Genomic DNA, 15,822 nt, shown 5'->3' on the forward strand with positions numbered 1-15,822 from the left:
GTAATGACTCAGTGCTTGCACAAGGGACTACCTTTACCTTTTACCTACTTTATTTATACTTTGTCTTTTTCTTTAGTGGGAACTCAAATTGTCTCTCATTATTTTTCTCTCCTCCATTTTTTCCTCACAACAACATTGTGAGGTAGGTTAGGCTACCTCACCCAGCAAGTTTCCGTGGTAGAGTGGGGATTTAGACATGGATCTTCCAGATCCTAGCCTAATGCTCTAATCAATAGGCCTAACTAATGAAAATCAGTAACTGACAAAACTCTCTGAAATGTACCCTAACCTAGTACCACAAACAAAAATCAACAAATAGACTGAGCTTTCATTTAGAAACCAAAGCCACAAGAGCTGGTTGCCAGATATATGGAAACTTTCTAAAGATGAGGTACTACCACTGAATAAGCCTGGCAGTCACCTGCCACACTTCTCAGTGTAGGCGCACACAGAACATGGCCTCTACCCAAGATCTTGATTGGTGGGCATGTTCATATAGGAGCATGTGGGCCTTTAAAATACCCCGAGGGATTAAGGTAATAAACAGTGTTTTAAATTGTGCTTAGAAACCAATAGGTAGTCACCGCCTGTAGCTTTTTTAATCTTGGCAAGGTATGTTCCCAGTTAGCAATCTGAGTGCCACATTTTATATTAATTATAGTTTCTGAACAGTCTTGAATAGCAATTTGTCATGGAGCATGTTGCAGTTGCACAGTGTAATCTGGATAGAATAAGATAACTATAGTTAGATGCTGCATAAGGAAGGACCATAACTTGGCAGTACTACTTCTGCCCAGGGCCAGTTTCAGATTGTTGGTGGGGCTGGCCATATAGTACCCAGACCCCTTGCCATCTGTTGCTACTACCCATTGTCACCATCATCCTACTCATGCGTCACTTGCACACATAAGTACACTTCTGGTCACATGTACCACCCAGTGCCACCACAGGAAGGACGCACAGGTAGTATGTTGCAGTAGCAGTGAATGGAACCATTTCCTGCCTGACCTCCCCCCATGGGAAAAAGATGTACAGGTGGTAGAAGGGCATTTGAGTGAGCGAGCAGGCAGATGGGCACATAGGTGGGGCAGGGTGTGAGAGTACCTGAAGAATTCTAGCTGTATCTGAAGAAGTGAGCTGTGGCTCGTGAAAGCTCATACCCAACCACAAATTTTGTTAATAGTCTGATTGAAAGATTTGAGAAACTAAGGCCCAAAGCAAAATAAACCTCATTGCTTTTTTGTTTCCTGGGTTTGTAGTTAGATTAATGTATTATCAAAAAACTCTAAAGTGAATGTTTCTGTTTAGGGTGAAACAAATGTCCAGAGACCTTGTAATGTTCTTGAACTGATGAAGAAGTGGAATAATAGCAGCACTGAAACTGGAGAAGTATGCTTGATTGTAGATGACCTGAATGATGCATCAGGCAGTGCTCAACAGGAAGATAACCGTGAAAGCCAAACGAGTCCTATTAGCAGCAATGGCAACTCAGAGGTTGGGGCAGAAACAGAGACAGAGAGTGGGAGCAGCAAACCTTCCACACCAACAAAACAGGTAACAGTTAACCTGATATTTGTAAGATTTAAAAAAATCAAAAGCTAGGCATAGAGCCTATTTTATAGATATCTTTAGGTGTTCAATGGTAGTTTCATGTTTTTATTGCTGTTTTTATATTGATAAATTATAATATTTTATGATTTTATGGTATTGTTTTTTACTTATAAGCCACCTCAGGAGGGAATGTGGCATGGTATAGCCCGATCTTGTCAGATCTTGAAAGTTAAGCAGGGTCAGTACTTAGATGGACAACCACCAAGGAAGACTCTGCAGAGGAAGGCATGGGCAAACCACCTCTGCTTCTCACTTGTTGGGGGTTGTTATAAATTGATTGAGATTGGACAGCACATACGTACGCGTGTGTGCGCCACCTCAAGCAGGACTTTGAAAAGGTAACATAAACATATTTCCCCAAATAAATAGTTAAAATAGAGCAGTTCTATGCAAACCAAGATCTATGTTAAGGATAGTCAGATTTATTCCATCACAGAGATTAATTTTTTTTGTTTCTTTATTCCTGAATTCCCCAAATTAACTTTTGTTCTTTCTTTAGGTTAACAAGAAAAAAAGTCATACTAATGCTTTACCAAATGGAACACTCAAGAAGAAGAGTTCATCTCTCAAGGCATGTTCCAGTGTAAGTTTTTTTTTAATAGCCAATTTTATTTATTTAATTTGATTTGATTTATAATACACTCTCCACGCAAGCAGGCTCAGAGTGGATAACAACATAATAAATATATATAATAAAAACACTGATATCATCATATAAAACATATATTGTCGAAGGCTTTCACGGCCAGAGAACGATGGTTGTTGTGGATTTTCCAGGCTGTATTGCCGTGGTCTTGGCATTGTAGTTCCTGACGTTTCGCCAGACACTGAGAGATCTCTGTCTTTTGGTGCTACACCTCTGAAGATGCCAGTCACAGCTGAATGGCGAAACGCCAGGAACTACAATGCCAAGACCACGGCAATACAGCCTGGAAAATCCACAACAACCACTATATAAAACACATTAGAGCAGCACACAATGCATCCTAGATCTCAGATAATTTCAAGGTTAATTGATTTAAAACTCATTATTTCGCCTGTCTGTTAGATAATACAAGCTGGTAACTCATTATGAATAAAGCAAAAATAACTGAAATGATATTAAATAGTTAAAAGAACAAAGGGGCTTGTGGACTTACCTGTGGACTATATTGCAGGCAGAAGGCAAGGTTGGGTGAAAGGCAGGCTGCACGGCTGTGGCTGAGGTGGAGGCTGGGAACAGAGTGGGGAGGAGCATGGGATGGGCTTGCTGTCATGCCAGCAGCCCTTTATGGTCCTTGCTGCCATTTTTTATTGGTGGAGGAATCTGACAGACAGCCTCCCTCCTGTCCTCTCTAGTGCCAGCTGCTGCTGTGGATGCCTGTCACAACTTGGTAGTTTGAGGTATTAGGCTAGAATCACTGGAGTGAGTCATCCAGCTGAGCAGCTCATCCCCTATTTTGGTCCCCTTGAGGGATGTGCAGGAAGCCGAAGGTTACGCATCAGGTCTGGCCATTGCAGGTTTCACCCTGGGTTGCAGGGACCGCTGGGGTCATACCAGGATGGATGCTACACCTCCTTCCATCCCACGATGCTCAGCTTACATCTGGAGAAGATATGCCAATGGCAGGTGGGTCATTTGATTCTGAGGATCCTGCCCTATGCCGTGCCAGCGCTCCATTGGTTTTAATCAATAAAGCTGGGGCCTATTTTCATCCAAAAATCTGTGTTTTGTATTAATTGCCTGGGACCAGCCTCAACCATAGCCTGTATGGCTGTAATCAGAGGACAAAATAGCAATGTCTGAAATACTGCAGAATCAGAAGATAAATAATTGCTTATAATTTACCCACTCAAAAATACTTTCTAGGGAAAAAATGCTTTACAAGACACCATAAGACATGAAGTGGCAAGCTGAATTTCTTGGTACAGAAAGTGCCAGGGCCATGACCAAGAGGGTCTGCCTCACATGCTCCTGTGTCATCGCTCTGACAGTATGGTAACCAGGGCTCATTTGTAGCCGGAACGCACAGGAACGGCGTTCCGGTAGGTCTAAAAAGAGGTCACGTGGGTTTTGGCCCCGCCCACGTGATTTCCTCCGAGTGCAGGCCGAGTGGTGCTGAGCTCCAAAGGAACGCAAGCTGCTTGGATGCCTTCTGCTCTTTTACTTTCATGGGGGGGGGGAGAGAATGCTGAGTGGTGCTGGGCTCCAAAGGAATGCAAGCTGCTTGGATTCATTCTGCCCTGCTCTTTTACTTTCATTTGTGACTGGAGTGGGGGAGAGAGAGAGAAAATGAGTGCAGGCCGAGTGGTGCTGGGCTCCAAAGGAACAGTAAGCTGCTTGGATTCCTTCTGCTCTTTTACTTTCATTGCGGGGGTGGGGAGAGAGAGAGACTGCCGAGTGGTGCTGGGCTCCAAAGGAACGCAAACTGCTTGGATTCATTCTGCTCTGCTCCTTTACTTTCATTTTTGACTGGTGGGGGGAGAGAGAAAATGAGTGAGTGAGTGCAAGCCGAGTGGTGCTGAGCTCCGAAGGAACACAAGCTGCTTGGAATTCATGCTGCTTTATTTTCATTTGTGACTTGAGAGAGTGAGTGGGTGCAAGCAGGGCTGGCTCTCCAGAGGAGGGTAAGCTACGTTGAGTTCATTCTGCTTCAAGGAAATACCTGGAGACTTTTGCAGAAAGGGGCCTGAGGGGTGGATGTTGCTTTCTGACACACTTCCAGTGATGTCAGGGGGTGTGGCATATGCTAATGAGTTATGCTAATGAGTTCCTGTAGTTCTTTTTATAGGAAATGACCCCTGATGGTAACAAAGAATAAGATCCCTGTTGAAGATCTGAGATCACAGGTTAGGACACATTTAGCTCTTTAAAAGGTCATCATCTTTGCATTTGGCCTGGAAACAAATTAGGACTCTGGTCACTGCATTCTGGTCTACTTGAAGTGGCCAAGTACTTTCCAAAAGCAGCCCCCAATAAAGTGTGTTACTGAGTGTCTGTCTAATGTGTACTTCTTAATTACAGGTCAATTAAGATGAGCAGTGCCCCCACATGAGCACATTAGGAACTTCTGAAGTTGCCACTGGACTCACATTTAGGCTGGTCTCATGTAAATGTGTGTCTGTGTGTAAAGTGCCATCCAAATGCAACTGACTAATGGAGACCCCATAGGTTTTTCAAGGCAAGAGATGAACAGAGGTAGACTTCCGTGGTTGTCTTCCATCCATGTATTTACCAGGCCCAACCTTGCTTAGCTTCCAAAATCTGACAAGATTGGGCTACCCCGGGCCCATCTATCCTTTCATATATGATTCAGAGAGCCATCTGGGAATACCCTGATCCCCATAATAGCATAGAAATGTACTGCAAAACCATCATAGTCAAAAATAATGTAATGGTAGCTAAATTGTGTTTGAAAAAAAATAAAAGGGAACTTTTGAATGATGGTTATCAAGCCTGCAGAGCCTTTCCATGTTAAAGCTAAGCAATCATCAAATCGGAAGTGCTAGCCACAAAGACTAAGGCGCTTACCACATCAAGTAGAAATGACTGCTGGGCCAAGCCAGAAATGATAGCAGTATGATTACCTCAGCTAGACTTTTATCAGGGAAAGAGGGGGAAAGTTAATGGGGCTTCAGTGAAAGACAAAACCAAGAGGGGGAAATAGTTTCAATCCAGCAAAAACCAGGTAACAAAGAAAGTTGAAAAAAGAAGAAACTTTGTGTGTGGTAATATCAAAGTCTGTATCATAAGAGGGTAAAAAAAGTATTAAATCACAATCTTTTGTTTGTTTGTTTGTCTTTTATAGTCCACCTTTCTCACTGAGACTGTGTGTACAGTCAATATCGAGGACATTTCCACAAACAATGCCATAGGGAAAATAAATACAAGTTTACAAAGACATAGCATTAGCAAGAATCCAATACAGAGTTGAAAAAATGCTGAAACAAAGCATAAGCAATTCTAGGACTGACATTAGGTAACATAAAGCGCGGGTAGCTCATAGGAGCATATATTTAAAACAATAGATAGTATGTAAGGCAAAACAGTGGTGACATCTATGGTCCGTAATTCATTAGTGAAGCATCTGAGACCCCCCACCCCTTAATATAGCATTCCTATCTGAGTAGAAAGCTTTTTTGAACAATTTAGTTTTGCACCATTTGCAGAAAGCTAGGAGATTGAGGGCTCTCCTGACCTCAGGCAGGCTGTTCCACAGGGTAGGGGCCACCACAGAGAAAGCCCATTAAATATAAATGTAATAAAAATCAATCAGTTTTGGATACATATAAAAGTACCTTTCCCTAGTATAAATTATTAAAATAATTACACTAATACACATGAGGGTGTCACAGTTTAACAGGAATCTTTCCAATGACCAGGTACAGTAATTCATGGTATAAAATGTATACCAAATGCATTTCATCCATGAGGCCTTCCTCTGTGGTTAAACATCATACTGTATATTTGTTGAAATTAGAGCATGCCTTAGCAAAACAATGAACAACCTCACACAATTCTTGTGTGAGTCGCTTATAAATCTAAAATAAAATTTTCAAAAAAAGACTTAATATATTTAAATTACTCACACCAACAGCAAACAAGAAAAAATGATTCATGGAATGGATTATTTAGTGGATTAATCAATTAATCATTGATCTAATTAATTGAAACAACCAGAAATCTATTTTTAGATGAGAGTTGTTAGTGGTCCACATTTCTGGAAAGTATTAAAAAAATACTATCCTACTATATAAAAGCTAAAAGTATTCAAGACAACTCACTTCCTACCCTGGTGCACCACCAGAGAGTGCTGCTGTGGAAGGAAACCCAGATGAGGCAGCCAGACCTCCAGAGAGTGCGCCCCAGTGGGAAGCCCAGGCCGGGATCAGGTGCTGAACAGGTGGCAATGCCCGCTCCCCACCTTCACTCAGCTGGGATCAGGAGTGGAGCTGGTGGAAATGCCCGCTCTCCACCTTCACCCAGCTGGGATCAGGAGTGGAGAAGTTAGCAATGCCCACCTGCCCTTCACTCTGCTGGGATCAGGAGTGGAGCAGGTGGCAGTGCCCGCCTGCCCTTAACACAGCTGGGATCAGAGGAGCAGAGCAGGTAGCAATGCCTGTTCCTGCCTTCACCCAGCTGGGATCAGGTGTGGAGCAGGAGGAAATGCTTGCATCCATCTTCACCCAGCCAGGATCAGAATTGGAGCAGGTGGCAATGCCAACCCCCTTCACCTGGCCAGGATCAGGCAAGGAGAACGTGACAATACCCACCCCCCTTTGTTACCAGAACTGCTTTTTATAATGGGGAAATTAGCTTTAGCAGTCTGGAACTAAAATTAGCGCGGATCTAACCAATGTTTACGGAGGTCCCGATTCCAGACACTCTAGTGACAAAGAGGCAGACTACAAATAGATTCAATAAACACGTGTATTCACTAATAGTGTGGCGTAAGCCTGAACTTGCACATACATACAAGAAAGCACACAAGGACTAGGAAATGCAGAGTAAGAAATACAGAGACGATCGCATGAGCAGGTACCCAAGATGATAAGGGCGATACTCACTATCCTGAAGCGGAGCAGAGACACAACAGCGAGGTGGTCCAATGCCAGCAATTGATCCACGGACAGACAGCAAGGGGGTCTGGATAGGAATGGCACGAGCACCATGTGGTCTGAGGGACCAGCTTAAATACCCCAAAACGTACCCTGGGGCTGGTGCTGTACTTGGTAGTTCTCACAGATTAAAACAAAGGCTTTAATGGGTTACTGAATGACTTGGATGGGCCACTTTAGGAATCTGATTGCGTTAAGTGACACCTCAGGAAGAGGGGACAAAGGAGGGAGGGAGAGATCCGAGCGTGCTGAAAGGATGTTCCAGCGGACAGGGCTTGCCCTGATGTCATCAGCTCTGGAATGCGGAGGTTTCTTTGAGATGCATTTTCTAAGTTCTTGGGATGGTCGGCACTTAGCTTCTTCTCCGGGGCGGCTCCTAAGATATGCAGAGCAGGGAGAGGTTCTCTCGCTGCGGACGTGGTGTGTCCACTTCTCCGAAATGGCTTCCCAAAGCAGGCTTCTTCTCTTGGTCTTCTGGCTGCCTAAGAACATGGTCACCGGCTGGGCATGGCGGGGGCTGGTTAGCAGGTAGCCCGGTAGCGAGGGCAAGCTCAGGGACCGGCACGCGGGAGGCTCCAGGCAGGAACTGACCAGGAAGCGCCTGGCCAGGCTCGCTGGAGGTTTCCCCGGCAGGCGCCCGGCTGCTAACAGCGGTTTGGGCCCAGATGAGGCAGGCTTCCATGGAGGCAGGGGGAACAGCACGTAAAAACACAGTCCATAGCAGGGAACAGGCGCGGTCCGTGGCAGATGGCAATGCAGGCATGGGGCACATGTTTAATAAAGTCCAAAGTCACACTGGAAGGTCCAGATATAGGTCTGGTCAGGGTTGCCCAGGAAGAAAGTCGTTTGTGGAGTTATCCAGACATGGAGTCAGGCAACTAACACAGTCTATTGCAGCAGCAAGGTAATTAACAAGCAGGCAGGAAACTGACATGTGTATCAGAGCACACACGTGCAGGGCAATCTTGGTGTAGCAGTAAAGCAGCAACGCAGGAAACTTTAACACAGTCCATGGCAAGCCTTAAAGCAGGAGAGGGGGCCTACTTGGCAACACCTTCACCCAGCCCGGATCAGGCGCAGAGCAGGAGGCAATGCCCTCCCACTGTTCAACCTGCTGGAATCAGGCACGGAGCAGGCGGCACTGCCCCTCCACTTCACCTAGCCCGAATCAGGCACAGAGTAGGAGGCAATGCCCATCCTGACCGATCAGGAGCAGAGCACGTGGCAATGCCCGCCTGCCCTTCACACAGCTGCGATCAGGAGGAGCAGAGCAGGTGACAAGGCCCACCCCCCCTTTACCCAGCCGGGATCAGTTGCGAAGCAGGAGGCAATTCCTGCCCCCCCCATTCACCCAGTTGGTATTAGTCGCAGAGCAGCTGGCAATGCCCACTCCCCCTCACTCAGCCAGGATCAGGTGCAGAGGAGGTGGCCGTGCCCGCCCCCTTGCCTTCATCCCGCTGGGATCAGTGACAGAGGAGGAGGGAATGCCTGCCTGCCAGTCCTCCCCTTTATAGAGCCTGTTATATTTTTTCTCACAATGGGCTTTGTTGCTAGTCTCTTAATATCAATCAAGTGAACAGGCAATTGAAAATGCACAAAGAAATTTTTTAAACACACAAAAAATAAAATTTACCCTTATAAGTCAGGTCAGGGTAAATGTTAGTCCACTGGTGTGTAGTGCCACTTTCAGGAATCCAAAGGCATCAAGTATTCCCCATTCCTATCCCATATCTGTACTGTAAAGTGGGAGGAGATTAGCGGGGAGGGGAATATGATGCAATACAGCAAAAGGTAACAATCATACCTGAGCAGAAGTTGCATCACCCCAAAATGGCAAGCAAAAGGAGTCCTCAGAATAAACAGAATAAAGGCTAAGTTGTTCTTTCAACCAACACCGATCTCGTTCAGTTCCTCATTTAGACCATGGTCTCTTTTGCACTCGGTCTTTACAGCGTGTTCATTACTTGTTTCACATTCCATGCCTTTTACACTTCTGAGCTAGTCATATGATGGAGCTCCAGGCTATGTTAGGTTTTCCCTGCAGTATCTGGCTGTGGAAATATGACAATTTTTCTTTGGCCTCACCTGCCAACTCACACTTGGTCCGGTGTTTGTAAGTGTAAAATGCATGCCTTTCTCAACCCCCCTCTTCCTTTCCTATTATAAGTTGATTGGCCAGAGCAGATTTAACCACACCCACCCTCATCAGCTCTCCTAATGTTTCTTTTGTCATTGTTTTTTTCTAAAGGACATGCGGTGCAGCATCCTCCATCTGGCCGGGCCTTGCCTGAGCGGAGAAAGGCGCAGAGCGCAAGGGAGGCGGGAAACTCCGTGGGTCCTGGGGTGTCCATCTTGCATTCCCAAGGAATTGGGGCTTGAATAAGTGGGCAGCCCCAGCGGGGATGGGGGAGGCTCTGGCTATGTGCTGCACATGGTGCCCAGCAAGTGGAGCTGGGGCGGGCAGCACCAAGCAGCAGCTTAGCTGTGCCCATCCTCTCCTCCTCTGCTTCCTTCCCAGCTGAGTGATATGTGTGTGGGGGGGTGTCAAGCACACACCGCTGCTCCTGCAAACTCACATGGTGAAGCACTATTCAGTGCTTCACTGGCCAGGCTGAAGGTGCTTGGTGTGCCACAGGGGGGGGAGGGGTGTCAAGCGCGCGCCACTGCACCTGCAAGCTTGCACGGTGAAGCACTGTTCGATGAAGCGCTGTTCGCTGCGCCTACAAACTTGCACAGTGAAGCTGTTCAGTGCCTCACCGGGCTGGCTGGAGGCACTTGGTTTGCAGGAGGGACAGATGGGTGCCACTGTGCATGCAAACTCGCATGGTGAAGCACCGTTTAGTGCCTCGCCGGGCGGGGGGCAAGCGGGCGCCACTGCGCCTGCAAACTTGCATGGTAAAGCACCATTGGGTGCCTTTGCGCCTTGGATAAGTGGACAGCCCTGGAGGGGGTTGGGCAGGCTCCGGCTATGCTCTGCACATGGCACCCGATGAGAGGAGCTGGGGTGGGCAGCAGTAAGCGGTAGCACAGCTGTGTCCGTTGCTCACCTCCTTCGCTTCCTTCCTGGGCGTGCTGAGCTGAGGCGGGCTATTCCCCCCATTCCTCCTCAGCTCTCCATCTGATCAACAGTTGCAGCATTGTGAATTTATGTGAAAAAAATTAAGCACATAAAAACAGAAGTGTGGGTATTTAACAGTTATTGTGATGCTGGGTTGAGCAAGTGCACAGAACAAGCAGAACAGCTGCTTGCTTGGGACAGGAGCTTTCCTGCCACAAAGGGTGTGGTTCTCCCCTGCTCCTTCCCCTTCCTGTCTCCTTAGCTGTGTGGAACTCTGCCTGCTTTTATTGTCTTCTCCGTTTGCAGACAACAGTAATCAAAAGTTGGCAGTCGAGGGGGAAAGCATGGGTTGATGTTAATTTCACTGTAGATGCTGTTTTGCCGTCCTCCTTGCAAGTAAAAAGGCTCAAGGTGTAATCAGTTCTCAACACCAGTCATCGCTACTTTCAAACATGATAAGTTTGGGGGCTGCACAGAGAGGGTGGGATTTCTTAGTCTAACAAAGAGGCTACGTCACAATAGCACTTAGTTAACACGCATGTGCAAACTCAAAATTTTAAAAAACCCATGACACGTGTTGAGAAGCCCACAAAGCCCGAGGCAAATTCAATGCCAAATATCTTGTATAAAATTCAAGAAAAGAATGCAGAATTGAATCGAGCGTAGATAATGTAAAACGGGGGGATGCAAAGCCGCTGCCACAGCCATAGGCGCAAATGCTGAAATCCATTGGTTTTAAACCTGAGTGTGAAACAAGCCCATTTGGTTCAAAGTAAAAATCCATAATGCCTCTTTCTTCTTTAGAAGCCAGTATAGCTGCAGCTCAGCTGCCTCTAGAGTCTCAATGACCTAGAACTTCCATTCCTTATCTGAATGTTTCAAGGCCATGAAATGCTTGACTAGCGGAGCTTGCATTTTCCATAACCTAATACAGCATCTGTGTTCACAAACCCATTTTTACAGATTATATAGTAAATATTATATACATTAATGCACAAATGCATTGTATAGTATAAATCAAACCTTTCAAGTTGCAGTTCACAAATGGGTTGATTCCGCAAATGTTGGATAATGCACTTTCAATGCACTTTAGCTATCGTTTGGAAGTGGATTTTTTGTTTCACACTCAAAAAATTCTGTTACATATGATCTCTAAAGAGGATTGGAAGTGCATTATCCAACGTGTGCAGAATCAGTTATGGTCTTATAAAACATTTTCTGGTAAAAGATGGCTCCTGAGATATATTGGTTTGAAGACAGAGAAAACAAACAACACCTCTCACAAGGAAAATTACCCTTTGGAGTTCCTTTGCCATCTATCAAAATTGTATCTGGTGTTTATTCTTTCAGTTAGCTTCTGATCAGCATATCCTTGAAGTTCTTGGCACATATATATGTAAACAGTGGGTGTGATTTATGCCTAGGAATCCCAGAAATAAGATGCCAGTGTTTTTCAAGTATTTTTCTACCACTAGCATATGTGTGATCATACGTGAAAGATCATACCACCATTCTGTTAGTGGAATTATGTCTATTATGAGGTGTTAATAAAGATGCTCTTGCTGTATTCTTTGCTTTACTTGTTTTGGAAATGTGTTTGATGGCCCTTTTGTCATAAGGACACAACTATGCAACTGTATTCATAACATTATCCTCAGTGGGATCTATCTGCTCTGCCTGGGCTGTGTGAGAGAGACCCCCAGGTGATTTGCAAACTTCTGTATGTTTGCACCTGCAATGTGCAGCTGGTAACTGGAAGTGCACTATTTTGGCCCTCTCTAGTTCTAAATTTTTGCATTATGTTGAGATAGTACTGCTGCCATCATGGGAGTCAAGGTGTTTCCATATAAAGCATCTGTTGTGAACCTAGTTCAGGCAAACAGCATCTACAGATAAGCCAAGCCTACCCATGAGCCCAGTGGTGCCCTGCATGGTGGGAGGACCCTTGTGTGCAATGGAAGGCCAGTTTCTGAACCAAAACTAAAATTAATTGAAGCACTCTGAAGGGCTTACATGATTAGATATATATTAAGGAGATTCTTTACAGCGCAGCGTTTAGACAAGTGCATGTTTTCATACTCAGCTTGTGCGCTATCCAGTAGTCAAGAGAGGAAAACACCAACTTCAAAAGGCTGTTCCTCACATTGAGATTTCTACTAAGAAATCCTCTTCTACCTACATTGTTGTGGTCCTAGTGAAGACTATAGTGTTTACCATTATAGTACTCTTCCCATTTGTTAATAAATATTGGTTTTATTTTTTTTCAACTCACAGATTAGTGGAACTGGATCAGTGTCTCCTGGTGTGAATGCAAAACGGAGCCAGGAATGTCAAGAGAAGAAACTGGAAATAGAAAAAGGTTCTTTTTCTGCATGTCAAGGACTGTTAAACAAAACTACACAAAAATCAGCTACCAATAGTGGCCTACTCAAAACCAAAAAGAAATCCTAGGGAAGATTCATCTGCTCAAAGTACACTTCTTATAAAGCACCTATTCCTAGTGCCAAAATGTGGCAACTGTATCAAAAGGACCAGTGTGCCTTGAACTCTGAAGCTGTTTCTGTTGTTCTGAAACCATAACCATCAACAGTGCTCTAGCTTCATGGTAGTGCTGATAAAAGTTCTAAATGCAGTGTGAATTCCTAACCTGTATGAGGGCATCCACTGAATACTGCTTTCCCAGCCCAGAACTGTCTAAAATGCCTTAAAAAAATTTTTTTTGTAGAGTAGCAGGTATCATTCACATGGGCAACTCACTTCTCTGAATGCACTTGCTGTGTTTAAGATTGTCACAAAGATTTCTGAAGAGGAAAAAATGAGAAGCCAAAATATGTAATGACTGTGAGTTATTTTTATAACTCTGTGCATTTTGCACTTGTAAGTATTTGCTAGGATCTTGTTTTTAAACTTGCTGTAGGCATTATAACTCATGTACCAAGGTCAATGAAACTTTTGAAGTATTAATTTTTATAAGGCTGGATTAGGCTGCTAAAGTAAAGTTATGCAAAATTTTCCTTTAAAACATAATGCCTATATTATCATCTTTATTTCAATACAGTTTGCTTGAAAACAGACATCTGACTCATTTTGTACTTTATTCAAACTGTTAGGCTAAATTCTTCTGTAGCAGTTTGATACACATACTTTCATAATATTTCTTTCAAACTTGTAAATATTATTTTGAAAAAATTTGTATACTTCCTATGATTGCAAGTGATCCTGAATACACTATTTGGGCACAGAAATATTCAGTACCTCAGCAAAGGTAGTTTTGTGTAGTGGTTAAGAGTGGCAGGACTCTAATCTGGGGAACTGGGTTTGAGCCCCCACTCCTCCGCTAGAAGCCAGCTGAGTGATCCTGAGTCAGTCACAGCTCTCTGGAGCTCTCTCAGCCCCACCCACCTCACGAGGTGATGGCTGTGGAGATAATAATAACATACTTTGTAAACTGCTCTGAGCGGGTGTTATGTTGTCCTGAAGGGTGGTATATAAATCGAATGTTGTTGTTATTAAAACTGTGAGCTGCATAGCAGTAATTGGGCCACCCCTACATCCCCTTTCTCAGATTTCCTATGCCCTAGAATATGATGTGATTTCCAAATAAGAGCTGGAGATAGGGATTTGACCACTTCTGTTTGAAACAAATACTTCTATTCATGTTTCATTCTTATGAATATGAAGAATTTAATCTCTTGTTTAAGCCAAAGAAAGAATTATCAACACAAGGTTTGTAGATGTCCTAATTTTATATTAACTGAAATTCAGAATACTTCACCTGAACTACACAGCTGATCTTATAGATTTTTCCTCTGCTCAGGTTATTGGCAGCAAATCCCTGTTCCAGATACTGGATGTGACAGTCTCTCCAGTCTGATATGAAATAGAGAGTCTGTTGGAAAATCCATACAGCTTTCTGATTTTCTCAACAATAGCACAATAGGTCTTTTTTGTCTTAAAAGACCAGATCAGCCAACTATTAACTTTCATTGCTAGTTTTTTCTCTTTAGTGAGACAATTACTTGAAAGGTATGTCAGACTTTCTCTGTTAGAACGGCAGAGGCATCATTAACCAACTTCAGATCAGTCCTACCTGATCATAGTAGTAGTTGCAAACTGATGATATGATGGTAAGAGTGATTCTATTCTCTGTTCAGGTAAGTCCTTGGCTATTGTAAATGAAATTTTATGAGCTGAGCCGACATATATCGTTCTCACAGATCTTTTGAGCTAAAAGCTTATGAACATGTAGAGTTTATATAATTGGAATGCATCAGTCAGTATTCCTCGCAAGATGGAAGACCTATGAAAGCATATCCTGTGCTTTTGTACTGTGCTTGTGAAGCACCCAGTGGCCCATTCTATGCACTGTTTCACATATCTTCATTTCTGAGCTTCTCACCTCAACCATCCAATATGAGCTCTCTTTGCTTTGTGGAGGTTAGAGAGTTAGGCTTGGTGAGAAATGAACAGTCAAATCCCCATTGTTTGTTTACCTCTCAGTCTGAAAGGTGTCAAGACAGCTAACCATATTAAGAACAATAATTTAAGTTAAAATAATTAATCCAAGAGGATATTGTTATAAAATTAATAGTAATAATTTTCAAAAACAGGACATTCTTAGGCAGGTCAGTTTCTCTCAGCCTGAGTTGCTGCCTCATGGAATGTTGTGAAATTAAAATAACAACTGTGAGCTCCTGGAAAGAAGGATGGGGTACAAATGTGAAAAATAAATACACATCCCAGAGTACTTGGTTCCAGTATGAAGTACTTAAATCTTAAGAGTGCTTTCTGATTGCTATGACGGCTTGTCTTTGTTAATGTTTATACAGTTACCAGTCAGTGATACCACGGGGAAAACTGAAGGAAAGTTCCCATTTTGACAAACCTTAACAGTAGTCTAATCCTTTAAAAATGCAATATCAATTCATTTGTTCAGTACTATCTACATGAAAATTGCATAGCTACAATCACCTTGAAGAATGTTTTAAATATTAATATTGTGTAGAGAGCCAAGAGAGAACTTTTCTATATAGTTTTAAAAAAAATACTAGTGAGCAATGCAGATAGCAGCATTAGCTTTGAGCCCTTGATGTCTATCATAAATTTGTTACTAACTCAGTGTACCTTCCCTCACCCACTTAAAGAGGTGGGCATCCACCCACTACTTAAAAAACCATCCTGATCAAAAAAATGTTGCCAATTATCACCAGTCTCTAACCTGATCTTCCTAGGCAAAGTGATTGAGAGAGCAGTAGCTAACCAAGGTCAAATCCACATTCACCCATTACCCACATGTTTATCGGATATCTTCCGTTTGCCTCCAATTCGCGATTTTTTCCTCTTCATTCACATTCCTGCTTCCAATCCGTGTTTCTCGCGCGTCCGTCCGGTCACACGGCCGCTCAAAAACCGCTTTTTGGGGTGGGACCTTTTTTCCCACCCATTTTTTTTTATTTTTTTGAGCGCACTTTTCCGTTATTTCGATCTTGCCTTATAAAGAAACATCATTGAAGATAATGATGCCTCTCTTTCCCCCACTGACAGCACTGATGGCT

The 15,822-nt window shown here is 43.7% G+C and overlaps 1 protein-coding gene across 2 annotated transcripts in view; it reads left to right on the forward strand.

The window, feature by feature from the left end:
- STK33 (serine/threonine kinase 33) overlaps nt 1-13,341 on the forward strand; it is a 198,404-nt gene extending 185,063 nt beyond the window's left edge. For both annotated transcript variants that reach the window (XM_054971719.1, XM_054971718.1), the window contains exons 14-16: nt 1,309-1,554; nt 2,111-2,194; nt 12,542-13,341. In XM_054971719.1, the coding sequence (XP_054827694.1) occupies nt 1,309-1,554; nt 2,111-2,194; nt 12,542-12,718 (507 nt within the window). In that variant the 3' untranslated portion in view covers nt 12,719-13,341. The remainder of the gene's footprint in view (nt 1-1,308; nt 1,555-2,110; nt 2,195-12,541) is intronic.
- Nucleotides 13,342-15,822: the final 2,481 nt, after the last annotated feature.

Source organism: Eublepharis macularius, chromosome 2 (genome assembly GCF_028583425.1).
Source record: "Eublepharis macularius isolate TG4126 chromosome 2, MPM_Emac_v1.0, whole genome shotgun sequence".
Classification (NCBI taxonomy): Eukaryota; Metazoa; Chordata; class Lepidosauria; order Squamata; family Eublepharidae; genus Eublepharis; species Eublepharis macularius.